Source organism: Lonchura striata, chromosome 25, assembly GCF_050655825.1.
Source record: "Lonchura striata isolate lonStrDom1 chromosome 25, ASM5065582v1, whole genome shotgun sequence".
Lineage (NCBI taxonomy): Eukaryota > Metazoa > Chordata > Aves > Passeriformes > Estrildidae > Lonchura > Lonchura striata.
Window position 1 is genome coordinate 4,084,679 of NC_140727.1, and position 17,709 is coordinate 4,102,387.

Here is a 17,709-nt window from a genome sequence, read left to right on the forward strand (position 1 = left end):
GCTGGAGGGTCGGACATTGGGGGAAGCCAGGGGGCAGCGGGCCTGGGGCTTCCAAAGCAGGGGGGAGCGGGGCGGCGGGACTGGGGGGCACAGCATGGCCGGGTGGGGGCTGGCTGGCACTAGCACCGGGGGGCCTCGGTAGCCCAGAGCAGAGGGGCTGAGGGGTCCGGGCGTGGGGGACCTTTTGACCCCCTTTTGATCCATTTTTCATCCATTTTTTATCCCTTTTTTATCACCCTTTGGCGCCCCCCCCCCCCCCCCCGCCGTTCGCGCCCCCGGCCCCGCCCCCTCCATTGAGCCGTCTCTAGGCCCCGCCCCTCGCTCTGAGCAGCCAATCAGAGCGGGGCTTCCGCCCAAGCCCCGCCCCCTCTGCGCGGGGCGGGGCCGCGGCGGCCGCGGACACGTGGGAGCGACTGCGCTTGCGCGGAGCGGCACCGGAACCGGGACCGGGACCGGGACCGGAACCGGGGGAGGGGACAGCGGGACCGGGGGTACGAGGGGACAGCGGCACCGGAACCGGGACCGGGGGAGGGGACAGCGGGACCGGGGGTACGAGGGGACAGCGGCACCGGAACCGGGACCGGGACCGGGACCGGAACCGGGGGAGGGGACAGCGGGACCGGGGGAGGGGACAGCGGCACCGGAACCGGGACCGGAACCGGGACCGGGGGAGGGGACAGCGGCACCGGGGGTACGAGGGGACAGCGGCACCGGAACCGGGACCGGGACTGGGGGAGGGGACAGCGGGACCGGGGGTACGAGGGGACAGCGGCACCGGGACCGGGACCGGGGGAGGGGACAGCGGGACCGGGGTACGGGGACAGCGGCACCGGAACGGGGACCGGAACCGGGACCGGGACCGGGACCGGAACCGGGGGAGGGGACAGCGGCACCGGGGGTACGAGGGGACAGCGGCACCGGAACCGGGACCGGGACTGGGGGAGGGGACAGCGGGACCGGGGGTACGAGGGGACAGCGGCACCGGAACCGGGACCGGGACCGGGACTGGCACCGGGGGAGGGGACAGCGGGACCGGGGTACGGGGACAGCGGCACCGGAACCGGGACTGGGACCGGGACCGGAACCGGGGGAGGGGACAGCGGGACCGGGGGTACGAGGGGACAGCGGCAGCGGAACCGGGACCGGGACCGGGACCGGGACCGGGACCGGGGGAGGGGACAGCGGGACCGGGGTACGGGGAGAGCGGCACCGGAGCCGGGACCGGGACCGGGGGAGGGGACAGCGGGACCGGGGTACGGGGACAGCGTCACCGGAACCGGGACCGGCACCGGGACCGGGACCGGGGGAGGGGACAGCGGGACCTGGGTACGGGGACAGCGGCACCGGAGCCGGGACCGGGACCGGGACCGCGGGAGGGGACAGCGGGACCGGGGGTACGAGGGGACAGCGGCACCGGGACCGGGACCGGGGGACGGGACAACCGGGACTTGGGGCATCCCCGGCAGCGGGCAGGGCGGGGCTGACCGGCGGTGCCACCGGGTCCCGTTGTCCGCAGCGTCCCGGGACGGTCGGTATGGCGGGCCGGGGCCGCGGCCGGGGCCGGGGGCAGATGACGTTCAACGTGGAAGCCGTGGGCATCGGCAAGGGGGACGCGCTGCCGCCGCCCACGCTGCAGCCCGCGCCGCTCTTCCCGGTGGGTTCCCCGGGAATTCGGGCATCCCGCTGGGAATTTGGGAGTCCCGGGGGGAATTCCCTGGGAATTTGGGCGTCCCGGGAATTTGGGAGTCCCGGGAATTTGAGCATCCCGGTGGGAATTCCCTGGGAATTTGGGCATCCGGGGAATTCGGGCGTCCCGGGAATTTGGGCGTCCTGGGAATTTGAGCATCCCGGTGGGAATTCCCTGGGAATTTGGGCGTCCTGGGAATTTGGGCGTCCCAGAAATTTGGGAGTCTTGGGAATTTGGGCATCCCGCTGGGAATTACCTGGGAATGTGGGTGTCCCGGGAATTTGGGCATCCCGCTGGGAATTACCTGGAAATTTGGGCGTCCCGGGAATTTGGGCGTCCCGGGAATTCGGGCATCCCAGTGGGAATTACCTGGGAATTTGGGCGTCCCAGGAATTTGGGCATCCCAGTGGGAATTACCTGGGAATTTGGGCATCCCGGGAATTTGGGCATCCCAGGAATTTGGGCATCCCGGGAATTTGGGCATCCTGGTGAGAGTTCCCCGGGAATTTGGGCATCCCGGGAATTTGGGAGTCCCGGGAATTTGGGCATCCCGGTGAGAATTCCCCGGGAATTTGGTCATCCCGGTGAGAATTCCCCGGGAATTTGGGCATGCCGCTGCCCCTGGGTGCCCCCGCCCACCCCTGGGTGCCCCCCGCAGGCCCTGGAGCGCCGCGCCGCGCCCCTGCCCGGGGGCGAGGAGGGCGAGTACATGCTGGCCCTGAAGCAGGAGCTGCGCCGGGCCATGCGGGGGCTCCCCTACTTCGTCAAACCGGGGGCTCCCCGCAGAGGTACGGCCCGGACCCCCCCCGTGCCCCGGACCCCCCGTTTTATCCCCCACCCCATTTTATCCCCCCATTTTATCCCCCTGTTTTACCCCCCTGCCATTTTATCCCGCTCATTTTATTCCCCTATTATTTATTCCCCCCCATTTTATTCCCATTTTTTATTTCCCCCCATTTTATTCCCATTTTTTATTTCCCCCCATTTTATTCCCATTATTTATTCCCCCTCATTCCCTCCATTTTATTCCCCTATTATTTATTCCCATTATTTATCCCCCCATTTTATCCCCCCATTCTATCCCCTCCATTTTATCCCCGCATTATTTATTCCCCCCATTTTATTCCCATTTTATCCCCCCATTATTTATTCCCATTGTATCCCCCCCATTTTATTACCTCCATTTTATTCCCCTATTATTTATTCCCATTATTTATTCCCCCCCATTTTATTCCCATTTTTTATTCCCCCCATTTTATTCCCATTATTTATCCCCCCATTTTATTGCCCCAATTTTATTGCCCCAATTTTATCCCTCCATTATTTATTCCCCACTTCTATTCCCTCCATTTTATCCCTGCATTATTTATTCCCCCCATTTTATTCCCATTTTATCCCCCCATTATTTATTCCCATTTTATCCCCCCATTTTATTCCCTCCATTTTATTCCCCTATTATTTATTCCCCCCCATTTTATCCCTCCCATCATTTATTCCCCATTTTATCCCCACATTATTTATTCCCATTGTTTATTCCCCATTTTATCCCCCCATTTTATTCTCCTCATTTTATCCCCCCATTATTTATTCCCATTTTTTATTTCCCCCACCCTGTGTCCCACGGGTGTCCCCAGGGGTGGGTGTCCCCTAAATCCCCCCCAAAGTGTCCCTAAATCCCCCAGAGTGTCCCAAACCCCCCAGAATGCCCCCAAAACCCCCCAAAATGTCCCAAAATCCCTCGAAATGTCCCCAAACCGCAGACATCGAGCGCTACTCCGACAAGTACCAGCTCTCCAGCCCCGTGGACAACGCCATCGACTGGAACCCAGGTGGGGGACACGGGAGGGAACCTGGGGGGGTCCTGGGGTTGGTTTTTTTTGGGGGGGGGTCCCCAACCTCCTGTTTTGCCCCCCCAGACTGGAGGCGGCTCCCGCGGGAGTTGAAGATCCGCGTGCGGCGGGTGCGGAAAGGCCGTGAGTGTCCCCTCCCTGTCCTGTCCCTGTCCTCACCCACCCCCCGTGTCCCCTCCCTGTCCCCTCCCTGTCCTCACCCACCCCCCGTGTCCCCTCCCTGTCCCCTCCCTGTCCTCACCCACCCCCCGTGTCCCCTCCCTGTCCCCTCCCTGTCCTCACCCACCCCCCGTGTCCCCTCCCTGTCCCCTCCCTGTCCTCACCCACCCCCCGTGTCCCCTCCCCCTGTGTCCCCTCCCTGTCCCCTCCCTGTCCTCACCCACCCCCCATGTCCCCTCCCTGTCCCCTCCCTGTCCTCACCCACCCCCCGTGTCCCCTCCCTGTCCCCTCCCTGTCCCCTCCCTGTCCCCTCCCCGTGTTCCCCCTGTTCTGGTTTGAAAGCAAAACCAGTGAGAGACTCCCAAGTGACAAATTTCTTAGGAAAAGGGGAAAGATAATAATAATTATTACCATTATAGAATACTTTATAATTGAAATATAACTATTATAATCAAATAATTTAAAGAAAAAAAAACACAGAGTCGGAATCCAACCTGACACCCTTTTTGGTCAGGGAATTGGTCAGGAAATTGGAATGGCTGCAGTCCTCCTGATTCTGTCAAAGCAGTGATCCTGTAGAAGGGTAAATAAAATAAATAATAGACAAAATAAATATTGCCTGGAAATCTGGGACACCCGTTCTATAAAAAGGGTGTTCTGAAAATCCACTGGAAAACCCAGCTGTTCCTCTTGGAATCCAGAAAAAAAGCTGAGTTTGGTGTCCCAAAAATCCAGATTATATCCAGGTAGGAATTCTTGGCTCCTCCCATCTCACTGTGGGATGCTGTAATTTTATCAGCCACGGTGCATTAACAGGTTGATTTGTGATAAAGAAAACTGCCCAATTATCAGAACGGATGGCAAATAAAATAAATATTGCCTGGCAACCTGGGACACCCCCCTCGATTGCCAACCCTCCCGTGTCCCCCCAGGGACCACTGCCCTCGTCCCCAAGCAGCGCGTGGCTCTGGACAAGGAGGAGGCTCTGAAGAAGCTGGAGGTAATGGGGTGAAGCTGGATTTTGGGGTGGATTTTGGGGGTGGATTTTGGATTTTTTTCCCCCCCCCAGAGCCTGGAGAAGAAGGAGGAGGAGGTGACATCAGAGGAGGAAGAGGAGAAGGAGGAGGAAGAAGAGGGAAAGGAGGAGGAGGAGGAGGAGTACGATGAGGAGGAGCACGAAGAGGTGAAAAGGGGGGGACACCGGGGGGGTTGGTGGGTGCTCAGGGATCCCCGGGGTGTCACCGTGTCCCCCCGGTGTCCCCCACAGGAGACCGACTACGTCCTGTCCTACTTCGACAACGGGGAGAGCTTCGGCCCCGACAGCGACGACAACGGCGACGAGGCGGTGTACTGAGCCCCGAAACGGGACACCCCGAAATGGGGACACCCCAACAACGGGGACACCCCGAAATGGGGACACCTTGAAATGGGGATACCCCGAAATGGGGACACCCTGAAATGGGGACACCCCAACAACAGGGACACCCCAACAACCGGGACACCCTGAAATGGGGACACCCTGAAATGGGGACACCCCAACAACGGGGACACCCCGAAACGGGGACACCTTGAAATGGGGATACCCCGAAATGGGGACACCCCAAAACGGGGACACCCTGAAATGGAGATACCCTGAAAAAAGGGACACCCTGAAACGGGGACACCCTGAAACAGGGACACCCTGAAATGGGGACACCCCAACAACAGGGACACCCCAAAATGGGGACACCCGGAAATGGGGACACCCCGAAAAAGGGGACACCCTGAAAATGGGGACACCCTGTAACCCCTTGGGGACGCTGGGGTCCCTGTCACCTCCCCAGGGGACATTGGGGTCCCTGTCACCTCCCAGGGGACATTGGGGTGCCCTCACCTCCCAGGGGACATTGGGGTGCCCTCACCTCCCAGGGGACACCCTGTAACCCCTTGGGGACATTGGGGTGCCCTCACCTCCCCAGGGGACATTGGGGTCCCTGTCACCTCCCAGGGGACACCCTGTAACCCCTTGGGGACATTGGGGTCCCTGTCCCCCCTCTTGGGGTCGCGGGGTCCCCTTGTCGCCTGCCGTTCTCCGTTCCACCACCAGGTGGCGCCGGTGCTCCAGGCCCGGAGGGGCGGGACCCCCACACCCCCAAATTTTGGGGTTTTTTTAATTTTTTTTTTTTTTTTTTTTTGGGAGTGAATTTTGTGTGAATTGAAGAGAATTTGGGTATTTCTGGCTCAGCTCTTGGTGCTTTTCACGCGTGGGGGGGGGGGTTGGATAAAGGGGTTACCACGACTATAAATGAGGACAGGGATTTGGGGGGGGATTAAATGTGGGGGGTTTTTGAGGTAGAAAATTAATTTCTATGAAGGGAAAGGTGGTTTTTTTCTTGGGGGGAGGGAAGGTTTTATGGGGAGGGAAAGGTGGGTTGTTTGGGTTGAAAAAAGCGGATTTTGGGAGATACGGGTTTTTTTGGGGAGAAAGGTGGGAAGGTGGACTTTTTGGGGCGTAAAGGTATAGTTTTGGGGAGGGAGAGGTGACTTCTTGCAGGTCAAGTTATCTTTTTTGGGGGAAAAGATGTATTTTTGGCGAGGGAAAGGTATGTTTTGGGTGGAAAGTGCATTTTTGAGGGAGGAAAATTCGATTTATCGTGGGGAAAGTGTTCTTTGGAGGGACACGGTGCTTTTTTTTTAATAACATTTCAGGGTTTTAGGGGATAGGGTGGATTTTGTGGGAGGGAAAAGTTGTTTTTATTTTCCTGGGATGAGTTTTTGGAGTGAGAAAAGTGGATTTTTTTTGCGGGGAGAGACTTTTTTGGTGGGGGGAGACAGCTCTGTTTGGAGGGGTGGGGAGCGTTTTGGTGGGGATAAAGATTTTGGGGCGGGGGGGAGGTGATTTGGGGTGTTTTAATTTAGGTTTTTTAGGAGGAAGGAGGTTTTTTTCCTCACAAGGGGGTGTGTTTGTGCCGCAGGATGGGGGCGGGGGCTGCTCACATGAGCGTCACATGCTGGCCCCTCTCCCCCCCCTCTGGCAGTTCCTGTTTGAGGCCAGGAACGCTCCAGAAAATGTGAATTTCCAGCTTTTTATCCCCGTTTCCCCTATTTCCAGGCATTTATGGGAACCCCAATGCTTTTTAGGGGGTGGGATCTGTCCCCCCGCTGAGCTTGGGGAAAAATTTGGGATTGGGCAAAGCGCCCAAATCCCTTTGGGACACGCCTTGTCCAGCTGCGTGCCTCAGTTTCCCCGGTGCTGTGGGGGCCCCCCTCAATTTTTTGGATTTTTGGGGGTCCCCCCTGGGTGCTTCCAGCTCGATCCCAGCCCAATTTTCCCACCCCATCCCAAGCCTGGAGCTTCCCAGTGCTCCCAGTTTAGCCCCTTTGGCCCAGTTGGAACCAGTCGGGAATTTCGGAGCCGAGAGCTGCCCTGGGGTGGGGGGGGGAACCCCCAAACCCCCCCCAAAAAAAACAGGGAGAAACCCCCCAAATCCTGCTCTGGCACACGGCGTTAATTATCTTAATTAAAGCTGTCAATTTGGCGGGAGGGGGGGTGAGTGCAGCCCCACAGTTTGGGGTGGGGGGTGCCAGAACCTTTTCCAGGGGGGAAAAAATCAACAATTTCAGGGGAGCGGGGGTGTCTCCTAAATTATTTTTTTTGGGAGGGGATGGGGGGGGTTGTCTGTGCCCTCCCCCTTCTTTTCCCATTTTCCCACAGCCCATCCCTGGCCCGGAGCAGGATGACTTTTTGCCTACTTGGCCAGCAGCCAGAATGGCTCCGTTCCAAAAGGAAACTGAGGCACGGACTGGGATAAGGATGGTGGGGGGGGGAAGGCAGAGCAATTTTTGGGGGGGGCTCCAAGTGGGAGAGAGGGTGGGAAGCAGAGCCAAGGTCACGGCCTTGTTATTCGACAGCAGCAACCTTTCACCCAGATCCCAAAAAAGGCAGGAATAGCAGGAACGTTCCCCTGCCTCAGTTTCCCCACTCTGCACCCCGTCTCTGTGCCTCAGTTTCCCCTCCTCTGTGTGTTTTTTTCGTTTTTGTTTTTTTGCTTTTCCCCGGGAAAAAACTAGGAGATTCCAGCAGAGCTGCTCACAGAAAATCCAGAAGTTAGGAAAAAAATAATAAAAAAAACCCAACCTGTTTATTTATTTATTTTGAATTTTAAATTAAATAATTATTTTAAAAAATAAAAACCCACTCCAAGGTGGGGGGGTTTCCTGCCATCCTCCCACCCTCCCCAAGAACAGACCAAGAGATCCGGGCGCCATTTCATTCGTTTATTACAAACTTTGCCCCCCAGGGGCCACAAAAAAGGTACAAAATTTGCATTTTTGTGCTTCCCCCCCACCCCCGAACACTATGTACAAAACCCAAGAGTACAAAAGGTCGCGATACCGAGCTCTGTGTCACGACAGGACGGATTCCTGATGTCCCAGTGTCCCCCCACCTCCTCCCTGGGCACTGGGAGTGCAGAGCAGCCGGAGCAGCAGCACCCAGAGTTACAAAATCGGGATGGAATTCATTCAAACCACCATTTCCATGTCACGACAGGCAGCGTGCGTCCCGACAGCTTCTCCTGCTGGTTTTTTTTTTCCCAGCTGGATTTTTGCCTCGAGTCCCCCCCTTCCCCCCCAAAAAAAAAATCCTCTTGGAGGGTTTTCCGGCAGCTCAGAGCGGATTTTGCGTTTTCCTCGAGGTTCTCGGGACGGAGCGGCGGCTCCTCGGGAGCGCGGTCCCCTCCCTCCTCCAGGTGTCCCGGCCAGATGTGCTGCAGCTGTGCGGCACAGCCCAGCTGTGGAGCTCACTGCACGTTGTTGTTGTTGTTGTTGATGCAGGGATCCACCTGGGCGGCGGAGCAGGACGCGGGTGAGGGATCCAGGCGGGGGATCCCGGATCCGCCCGGGCCCTCCTCCCGTGCCGCCGCCGGGCTCACCTCCGTGTAGGTGGGGGGAGGCATGAACTTGAACTCCGGAGCGTACATGAAGATGGGGCTGTCAAACCCGTCGGGATCGTCCAGCAAGGGCGTGGTGGGGCTTTCCAGCCGGTGATCCTCGGGAACGATGTCCAGGTAGCACGGGGGGGCTGTGGAGGGATGGGGAGGGACTGGTGAGCTCGACTGGGAAGCCACTGAGGGGCTGCCACCACACTCTGTGATCCCAGCCCACTGTGATCCCACCACTGAGGATCCCATCACTGTGACCCCCACCCCACTGAGGAACCCACCCCACTGTGATCCCACCATGATCCCATCACTGTGATTCCCACTACTGTGACCCCCACCCCACTATGATCCCACCACTTTGATCCCATCACTGAGGATCCCATCACTGTGATTCCCACCCCACTGAGGAACCCACCCCACTGTGATCCCACCATGATCCCACCACTGTGACCCCACCACTGTGATTCCCACCCCACTGAGGAACCCACCCCACTGTGATCCCACCACTCTGATCCCCACCACTGAGGATCCCACCCCACTGTGGATCCCATCACTGTGACCCCACCATGATCCCACCCCACTGTGGATCTCCCCCCACTCACCCTCGGGAGCATCGGGGAGGTTCAGGTCCACCCAGCTCATCTCAGAACTGGTCTGACTGGCCATGCTGGAGCTGCGGCTGCCGATGCCGGAGCGACTCCCAATGACCAGCGGCAGCTCCAGGATGATTTTCTTGGAGCCTGGCACGCTGACGTAGATCTGCAGGAAGAGCCGGGATTTAGAGGCTTGGTGGGACAGGATCCCAGGATGAGGAGGAAGATGAGGGCGAGGATGAAGCATCCCCCCACTCACCTGCAGGAAATACTCCACACGCAGGATGTTGCAGCCCAGGATCGAGGGTTTGAGCTTCCGCACGCGGATGGTTTTGCCACGCCAAGACTCCGAGGTACCGGAGATGATGTGGTTGCCACGGACACAGGAGAGCTTCTGGGAGAAGACCTTGGTCTGGCCGTTGGCCAGGTACGTGTGCTTGGCCACGATGGCCGCCTTGGGCACCACGATGCGCGAGCAGGTGTTCTCAAAGTCGGCGTTGATGCAGATCTCGTCGCCTGCCGAGGGAAGGAGCCAGATGTTAGGGATCCTGGGGGTTTCCAGATGTTCGGGATGCTGGGGGTTTCCCTCCTGGCTCCCCAGCTCCCTGTTCCCAGCAATCCTCACCTTCACAGAAGCCCTTCCTGTCGATCTGGGCGCTGACAGACACCCGACCATCGGGGATGAACATACACGACACCTTCTTCTCCTTCTTGGCTGCGACTGGAGACTGCGGGGAGAGAGTACGCTCAAACACTGGCCCCATCCTGTCTTTCCCACCCTCCACCCTTCCTTCCTCCTTTTCTTTCTTCCCTTTTTAACAACCAACCCTCCAGTTCCCCTGGAGTACAGAGCACGCCCCACCCAGGTCAGTTTCTGGAATTATCCAGAACCCTTTAATCCCACCTTTAATCCCACCTTTAATCCCGGCTCAGCCCAGATCTGATTAAAGACACCTGGGTTGGGCTGACCCTCCCCAAGGGCTTTTTTCTTTTCCCCCCCAAGCCTCTGAGGAGCACTCGGGGCTCACCAGCAATTCCGGGGTGTTCACATCCACAGGATCCATCACCTCGAAGCGTTTCTTCACCTGCTGCGTGGGGCAGGCCGGGCGCTCCAGGGACGCCTTCACCCAGTAATCCACAGAGCCGTACTTCCCCTTGAACGTGGTGCCCAGCGGCCTAGAGACACGCAGGGGGGTCACTCCAGAGCCAAAGCGTGGACTTTGCGATTTAATTTAATTTAATTCCACCCCCCTCCAGTGCCAGCTGCTGCCTCATACTCACCCCTGGGGCAGCTCGAAGCCGAATTTGTACTCGTACTTGTTGCCAGGTCTCAGGATGACGGAGCCGTCCTCATCTGGAGGGGGAGAAAAGGGAAACATCAGCTGGAGTTCCAGAGTAATCCTCATTTCCAAGGGTGTTGAGTAACACAACCCGGGAACCCCATGTTCTCTCCCTTCACCTCACCAACACCCCGGGGCAGAACACGGTGTCTCACCGGCCCCACCCCACCTCCAGCTCCCCCTTATCTCCACCTCCAGCCCCAGGGTGTGATCTTGTGCCCATCCCTGACCGTGCCACCATGTTACCACAGGAAGCTCCCCAGGCTCTGATTTTTTTTTTTTTTGTCCTTTAGCTCCCAAACTTCCACTTGGCTTGACCAAACCTCCCAACTTCCTGAAGTTTTCCTCCATTTGGTCGTTTTTTTTCCCAAGCTCCACACACAGCACCAACTCTGCTCTGGTCATCACTGTGACCCAGGGGTGCTTGTGGTCTTTTTGTCCCCCATCCATTCCCTACGTGGCCAAGCCCTGGGTTGGGCTGGGCTTATAAATCGCTGTTTAAAGCTACTCTCGCCCTCGTTTCTCACCCGTGGGCTGCTCCTCCAGGGCCAGCACATCCTCGAAGCGCAGGTACTCCATCTCCTGCCGGCACTGCGCCGGGCCCTTGGCCCAGGTCACCCTGGCCACGCCGCACGCCAGCACCCTGACGGCGCTGACACGGGTCACCTCGGCCACCTCCACCAGCACGCGCCCGGCCACCTTGTCCCCGCTGCAGTACACCTTGTCGGGCTCGCTGAAGGCCACCGAGAAGCTCTTCACCTTCTTGAACATCACCATGGCTGGGGCAGGACGAGGGCGCACAAAGCAACGGCTCGCAGGGCTTTACCCCCGTGAAGCAGCAAAACCCGCCCGAGCCAAGCAAGTGCGAGGCGGAAAAAAAAAAAAAAAAATTTTAAAAAGCGACGGAAGGCTTTGTTCAGAGACGCTGCGAAGTCGCCACAGGTAGCTCAGTCCCGGGCCCTCGGCGCTCTGCGAGTGCTGCCGCCGCCGTTGCCTTTTATAGGCTCGGTAGCCCCGCCCACCCCCGCCCGCGCCTGTTGCTGCCGGGGCCGCCACGCCGAGGGCGCGTGGCCCGGCGTGCTGCTCGCGTGATCAGCGCGCCCATTGGCTGCCGCTGCCTTGTTTACGGCGGCGCTGACCAATCAGAGGGGCGGCTGAGGAGCGTGGACAGCGGGTGAAGGAAAGCCGCGCGTGTTCAGCGGGGCGGGACGAACGGGGGCGGAGTGACAGCTGCGGGGGCCAATGGGGAGCGAGGATGGGAGGCGGTCTGGCCAATGGGGAGCGAGGAACACGATGTCATGTTCCCAGGCTCGGGCGGGGGGGACGCGGGGTGTTGGTCCCAGTTTGGGACGGGCCGTGTTGTACTGGGCGGACTGGGAGCGGCCCTGAGGGGCGATGGGTGGGGGGGATTCACCCCCTTCCTCAGAATCTCCCCACCCAGGGCAGCCATCAGTCCCCCCGCTGAGCCCTCCCCTGTAAACTGGGGGAAATAAGGACGGATTTGGGGTACGGGATGGAACTGGGGGGACTGGTCGAGTTTTGGGCAGGATTTCCCCCCCCTCTCTGCTGCTTCCATCCCCTGGAATCCCTTCAGGGGTTCCCTCAGCCCCCTCGGTGGTATTCTCGCTACCCCCTCCTCCCACACACACTCCCCCCTGTTATTTGGGGTAAATAAGGGCGAGTTTGGGGGTTCAGCATCCAAACCTGGCTTTGGGGGTTCCCTCCCTCCTGGTGGTGACTCTTTTGCTTCCCATTCTGTCTTGGGGACACTTCCCGCTCCTTCTTCCCCAAAATACCCCTCCCAAACATTGATTTAAGCCGCAGCAAACACCCGCCTCCATTCCATAAACCCCGGCCCTGGGATTTGGGGAGTAGGACAGCATTTTTCCTCTCCCCCCCCCGCCCCAACCCCTCCAAAGGAGACTTTGGCTTCTAAGAAACCTTCCGATTTCACTCCTTGGATCAGCATTAATCCAGGACAGGAATTAATTCACTTTTTACCCTATTTTTATTTTTATTTATTTTTTTTATTTTTTATTTCCCCCCAATCCTTAGTGCTTTCCCAGCTCAGGAAAATGCTGGGAGCTGAGGAAATAGGAGAACAATGTCCATGGAGCGAGCCAGCAGTGGAAATGGGAGGGCTCCCCACCCTGGGGAGGTGTTTTTGTTGGGAGTTGTCCTTCAGAGGTTGTTTGTCCGAGTGTTCCTGGCACTTTTCCTGCCCTTCCATCGCCTCCTTTCCCCCCCTCAGAGTTAATTCACACCTGATCGTATAAACCGATAAAGCACCGGATAAACCGTGGGGCATAAACTGTTCTCCTGCCAAACCGCAGGACAGAATTCCTCCTTAAAAGGGAATTACCCCTTGGTTTGGTACAAAAATCCTCCTTAAGAGGGAATGACTCCTTGGTTTGGTGCAGAATTCCTCTTTAAGAGGGAATTACTCCCTAGTTTGGTACAGAATTCTTCCCTGAGAGGGAATTACCCCTTGGTTTGGTACAAAATTCCTCCTTGAGAGGGAATTACTCCTTGGTTTGGTGCAGAATTCCTCCTTGAGAGGGAATTACTCCCTAGTTTGGTACAGAATTCTTCCCTGAGAGGGAATTACCCCTTGGTTTGGTACAAAATTCCTCCTTGAGAGGGAATTACTCCCTAGTTTGGTACAGAATGGAGGAATTGCACCTTTTTTCCTCTGCACCCCGTTGTTCTCCCACTAGGAAAAAGGTTCTGGGTTAGTGGAGAATTAGGGATTTGCAGTAATTTGGTGAAAGGTGGGAGGTTTTTCCAGCCTTCCCTGCCATGGGATATTTGACCCCTCAGATCCGAGCCCTGTTTACGCTCTCCCTCTCCAGTTCCCATCCCTCTGTGCCTTGCAAAGGAAACCGTCCCCCCTTCAACACATTCCAGCGAAGCCAAAGGGCCTTGGAGCCCCACGCCAGGGAACACGTCCAGGATATGATCCCAAGCGTGTTCCACATCCCGAATCCTCCCTGAATTCCTCCAGACTTGTCAATCAGTGCTGCCCTTTCCCCTCCTGCCCTCCATCCCGTGGCAATTCCCTTCCAGCACTCTCTGCTGCCGGAATTCCCTCGAGGTGTCGGGTTTGCTCCTGGAAATCTGGATGGATCTGGGAGTCGGGAACGCTGTGGGGTTTTCACTTGTTCAAACAAAAAAAACCAACTTTCCTAATAGCAAATCTCCTCCAAAAACCAAGAAAATCAGGAGAGAAAACACCAGGGCAGTGACAACATCCTACACACACTAAAATGTTATTTAAGGCATTCATCCCCCTCCAAGCTGCTTTCCCGTGGGGCTCAGAGGATCCCAAATCTCTTTCCCACCGCCAAAGGCGAATAAATGGGGAAGAATCCAGCACCTTACTGCTTTTCCTGGAGCTCCTAAGCAGGAAAAAAGAGGTGGCCAGTGGGAATAACCCAAAGCCACAGGGCGAGAAAATGGGCCCTGAGGTGACTCACTCGGGGAAGGTCCCGAGGAGGGAGCCGGGCATGGTACAAATTTGTTTTTGCCAGTACAGCAAGATAAGATCCGTGTTTTTTCCTGCTCTGGAGTTGTCTGGGTTGGTTGCCAGGAGAAGCCACAGCTGCTCCTGTGGCAGCCTGGCCTTTGTCCTTTCTATGGGATCCAGTCGGGATCGCCGGGAAGAAAGAAAGTTCCAGCAGCCCCAAAGCTTCTCCGGGGTGTTTATTCCATATTTCTCACCTTATATGGTCCCTTCCAACCTATTCCAAGTTGGGGAAGGGGGTGGGGAAGAGGGATCCACAATGGTTGGAGCGTGGGGACAGAGTGTCCCGGGTGTGGAAAAGGCATTTCCTCTGCTTGTTTGTGCACGGGGAACGTTGGGAACAGAGCCCAGCTGGAGGGAAAAAAAATAAATAAATAAAATGAAATTTAAAAAAAAAAAAAAAAAAAAAAAGGGAACTGTGCGGCTGGAGTGGCTCCTGGAAAGCAACTGCTCGTCCCATAATGTGGGAAATAAATTTATAGCCTAAGGGAAAAGCCAAAGATTAACAGGAAACTCATATATACAAGCCTTAAAATGAGAAATACATGGCTTAGAAATGCCATGAAATAAAGCTAATGTTATTAAAAGTTTAACTAAAAACAAGTTTCAAAATGTAAAATGAAATACTTTAAAACTAGAACTGTAAAAAATTCATTTTAATACTTAAAGAAATAGAACTATAAAAATACATTCTAATAAAACCCACAAAGAGTAATTTCAAATGCGTAGCTTTAAAACATTTACAGCATAGTGCAACTACAACTAACAAATCAAAACCTGCTTATAATATAGTATAATTAAAAAATAGTTAGCTTCTAATTGTAATAAATTATGACATCTATTTTTGTAACATTTATTTCTATTATTTGATAACATTTATTTCTATTTTTATGACGTGTGTTTATACTTTGTAACATTAATTTCTATTATTTGATAACATTTATTTCTATTTTTATAACATGTATGTCGCTACAGGACACGTGAAAGCACGACATGAGCCAGTGCTATTGCAAAGGTGAAAAAGAGGAAGTTTATTTTTTGACTCCAGCATTTATACTTTTCCAAAGGTAATGATAGATTGGAGAGTAAATGTGCCACCTCTCCAATGACATTACACACACTACCAGTACATCAAGTTTCTCCACCTCTACAGAGGAATACAAAACAATGGATTATTTACAGAAAATTGTGTAAGAAAGTTCTCTGCAAGAATATAAGCTCAGAAGGCTTTAAAAAAAAAAAATCTTAAAAATCAAAGCAACGCATGTATTTCTATTCTATTTATTATTTATGACATTTGTTTATTCCTCTCGTCTCGCCCGTCTCATAAAACTAAAAGTAAAATCAAAATTTTGAAAACACCCTCTCAGTTGCCCCATCTCTAAGTTAAAAAAAAAAAAAAACAAAAACCACCAAAAATTAAAAAAAAAAAAACCCAAAGAAAATTGAAAAAAAACCACCAAATCATTTTAATCCAACACGGGGATTTTCAGGAGTGGAGGCTCCAGAGCAGGGCCAGGATGGGGTCCCCTTTTCCCCTTCCTTCAGAACTTGCACAGGAAGATTTTCCCCCACTGAAATCCCACTTTTCCAGCTCCCAGTTTTCCAGCTCCCACCGGAGTCTGGGATGTGGAAGTTCTTCATCCAGGTGGGATTTCTTCCCCTCTTTTCTGCCTCGAGGGGTTTTTTTTTTGGAGCAGGGAGGGGGAGATAAGGTTCCAGAAGAGCTCAAGGAGGGATTCAGATCTTGGGTCTGGAAGATTCAATGACATCAGCTCCACTCCAGCTGGCAGAGAGGGACTTTTTTTTGTGGATTTTTTTTCCCTCTTTTTCAGCAGCTGCAATCATTCCGAGGCGGCGAGCAAGAAGTGGGAGTGTCAAGCTTGGGGAAGAGAAGTGGGACCTGGAGCCATCTGGTGTCTGGAAGGTGTCCCTGCCACGAGCAAGGTGATCTGGAAGGTCTTTTCCAGCCAAAACCAATTCAAAACCTGGAATTCTGTGATTTGTTGTTGATTGGGATGAGGATGGAAATCGTGGCACGCTGGAGCTCTGACTGTGCCAGAGTGCTGGGTTCTGTGGACATCTAGAGGCTCTCCCAGGAATGGCAGAGGATTCTCCATCCATCATCCATCCATCCATCCATCCATCCATCCATCCACCCATCCATCCATCCATCCATCCATCCATCCATCCATCATCCATCCATCCATCCATCCATCATCCATCCATCCACCCATCCATCATCCATCCATCCATCCATCCATCCATCATCCATCCATCCACCCATCCATCCATCCATCCATCCATCCATCCATCCATCCATCCATCATCCATCCATCCATCCATCCATCCATCCATCCATCCATCCATCATCCATCATCCATGCATCCATCCATCATCCATCATCCATCATCCATCCATCATCCATCCATCCATCCATCATCCATCATCCACTACATCCTCTGTCACAGGGCCACCACCTTCTTCTGTCACAGGGCCACCACCTCCTCTGGACACCCAGCAGAGGCTCAAACCTGACCCGTAGCCATGCAGGGCTTCAGCTAAATGGCGAAAATGTGCCAAGCCTGGGATGGTCCTGGCCCATTCCCAAATTATTCCACACCGCTCCTCCTCAGAGGTACACTGAGGCAGGGAGCAGACCTCTTCTCCCCCCCCCGAATCAAGGAGCAGAACGTCGGCGCCAATCCAAGTTGTTGATGTCAACAAGAGTGATTCCATTGACGTCAGCGGACTTTGGATCGACCCTTCCCCTCCCCGGCTGATGTCACCTGCTAAAAAACACCTCAGCAGCTCCATCCAGCTCCCACTTGGGGTGGGTCAGCCTCCAGGTGCCCTGGGGAGTGGGAGCTGAGGGGGTTCAGGGTGGTCTCCCAAGAGGGAGAGGCCTCGGGGGGGGTTGGGGTTGGAAATTTTGGAAATTGTGTCCGTGGGAAGGGAGGGCGGACGTTGGAACGGAGCAGTGAACTGTCCTGGATGTGTTCAAAACCAGGTGGATGTGGTAGCTGGGTCACGGGTAGCCTTGGCAGTGCTGTGGGAGAGTTAATGATTAATGACCTCAGAGGTTTCTCCAACCTTAATGAGTCCATAATTCATCAGCAACAGCTCCTCCGTGCTGAAATCCAGTTGTCACGAGTGTCCACACTGGGCCGCTCCTGGTGGAACTCTGGGTGGGGTGGAGCTGCCGAGCCTCAAAGCTGCAACCAAAGCTCTCCACATCGGAATTTCGGGACATTTTCAGTTTGGGAGCTGCGCTCTAAATTTCAGAGGTGGCTTCTGAAAGCGGGCTTGGCAAGGAAAGCGCCAGGCCCAGTCCTGGTGGTGCAGGTGATGGGCTGTTCAGGAGGAGGGAAGGTCTAGTTCCATTGGAGACCCTCCTTTCCCCGTGGAATTCTTGTTGAATGTCTCTCCTGGCCAACAACTAAAGGACAATTAGGTTCTGAATCTTCAAATCCATCCCATTTCCACCAGGAGCTCCAGCACCACCAACGCTGCTCCTGAGGATTTCATCCCTTCCGAGCATTTTATCCCGATGGAGAACATTCTCCCCACGGAGGATTTTATCCCCCCCAGAGGATTTTATCCCCCCCCAGATGATTTTCTTCCCAAAGGGACAC

General features: G+C 55.2%; 2 protein-coding genes across 5 annotated transcripts; one reads left to right on the forward strand and one right to left on the reverse strand.

The window, feature by feature from the left end:
* Nucleotides 1-382: 382 nt before the first annotated feature.
* Nucleotides 383-6,026, forward strand: POLR3GL (RNA polymerase III subunit GL). 2 transcript variants are annotated; one of them, XR_014950092.1, is made up of 9 exons: nucleotides 383-491; nucleotides 1,517-1,654; nucleotides 2,346-2,475; nucleotides 3,448-3,516; nucleotides 3,604-3,660; nucleotides 4,629-4,696; nucleotides 4,766-4,879; nucleotides 4,964-5,116; nucleotides 5,231-6,026. XR_014950092.1 is itself a non-coding variant. In XM_085560772.1 (8 exons), exons 2-8 carry the CDS (start codon nucleotides 1,535-1,537, stop codon nucleotides 5,048-5,050), a joined length of 645 nt encoding a protein of 214 aa, XP_085416898.1. In that variant the 5' UTR covers nucleotides 383-491; nucleotides 1,517-1,534; the 3' UTR covers nucleotides 5,051-6,026. The 2 variants fall into 2 exon arrangements, 1 of the variants encoding a protein (XP_085416898.1); XM_085560772.1 differs by having other exon boundaries at nucleotides 4,964-6,026.
* Nucleotides 6,027-7,939: 1,913 nt separating this feature from the next.
* Nucleotides 7,940-11,522, reverse strand: TXNIP (thioredoxin interacting protein). Of its 3 annotated transcripts, XM_085560768.1 has the most exons (8): nucleotides 11,079-11,522; nucleotides 10,493-10,565; nucleotides 10,240-10,387; nucleotides 9,837-9,939; nucleotides 9,471-9,727; nucleotides 9,221-9,377; nucleotides 8,610-8,758; nucleotides 7,940-8,519 (listed from the first exon to the last, which is right to left on the reverse strand). In XM_085560768.1, exons 1-8 carry the CDS (start codon nucleotides 11,326-11,328, stop codon nucleotides 8,478-8,480), a joined length of 1,179 nt encoding a protein of 392 aa, XP_085416894.1. In that variant the 5' UTR covers nucleotides 11,329-11,522; the 3' UTR covers nucleotides 7,940-8,477. The 3 variants fall into 3 exon arrangements, with proteins under 3 accessions (XP_085416894.1, XP_085416893.1, XP_085416892.1); XM_085560767.1 differs by having other exon boundaries at nucleotides 7,940-8,758; XM_085560766.1 differs by lacking the exons at nucleotides 7,940-8,519; nucleotides 8,610-8,758 and adding an exon at nucleotides 8,785-9,090 and having other exon boundaries at nucleotides 9,137-9,377.
* Between the last annotated feature and the right edge of the window lie 6,187 nt (nucleotides 11,523-17,709).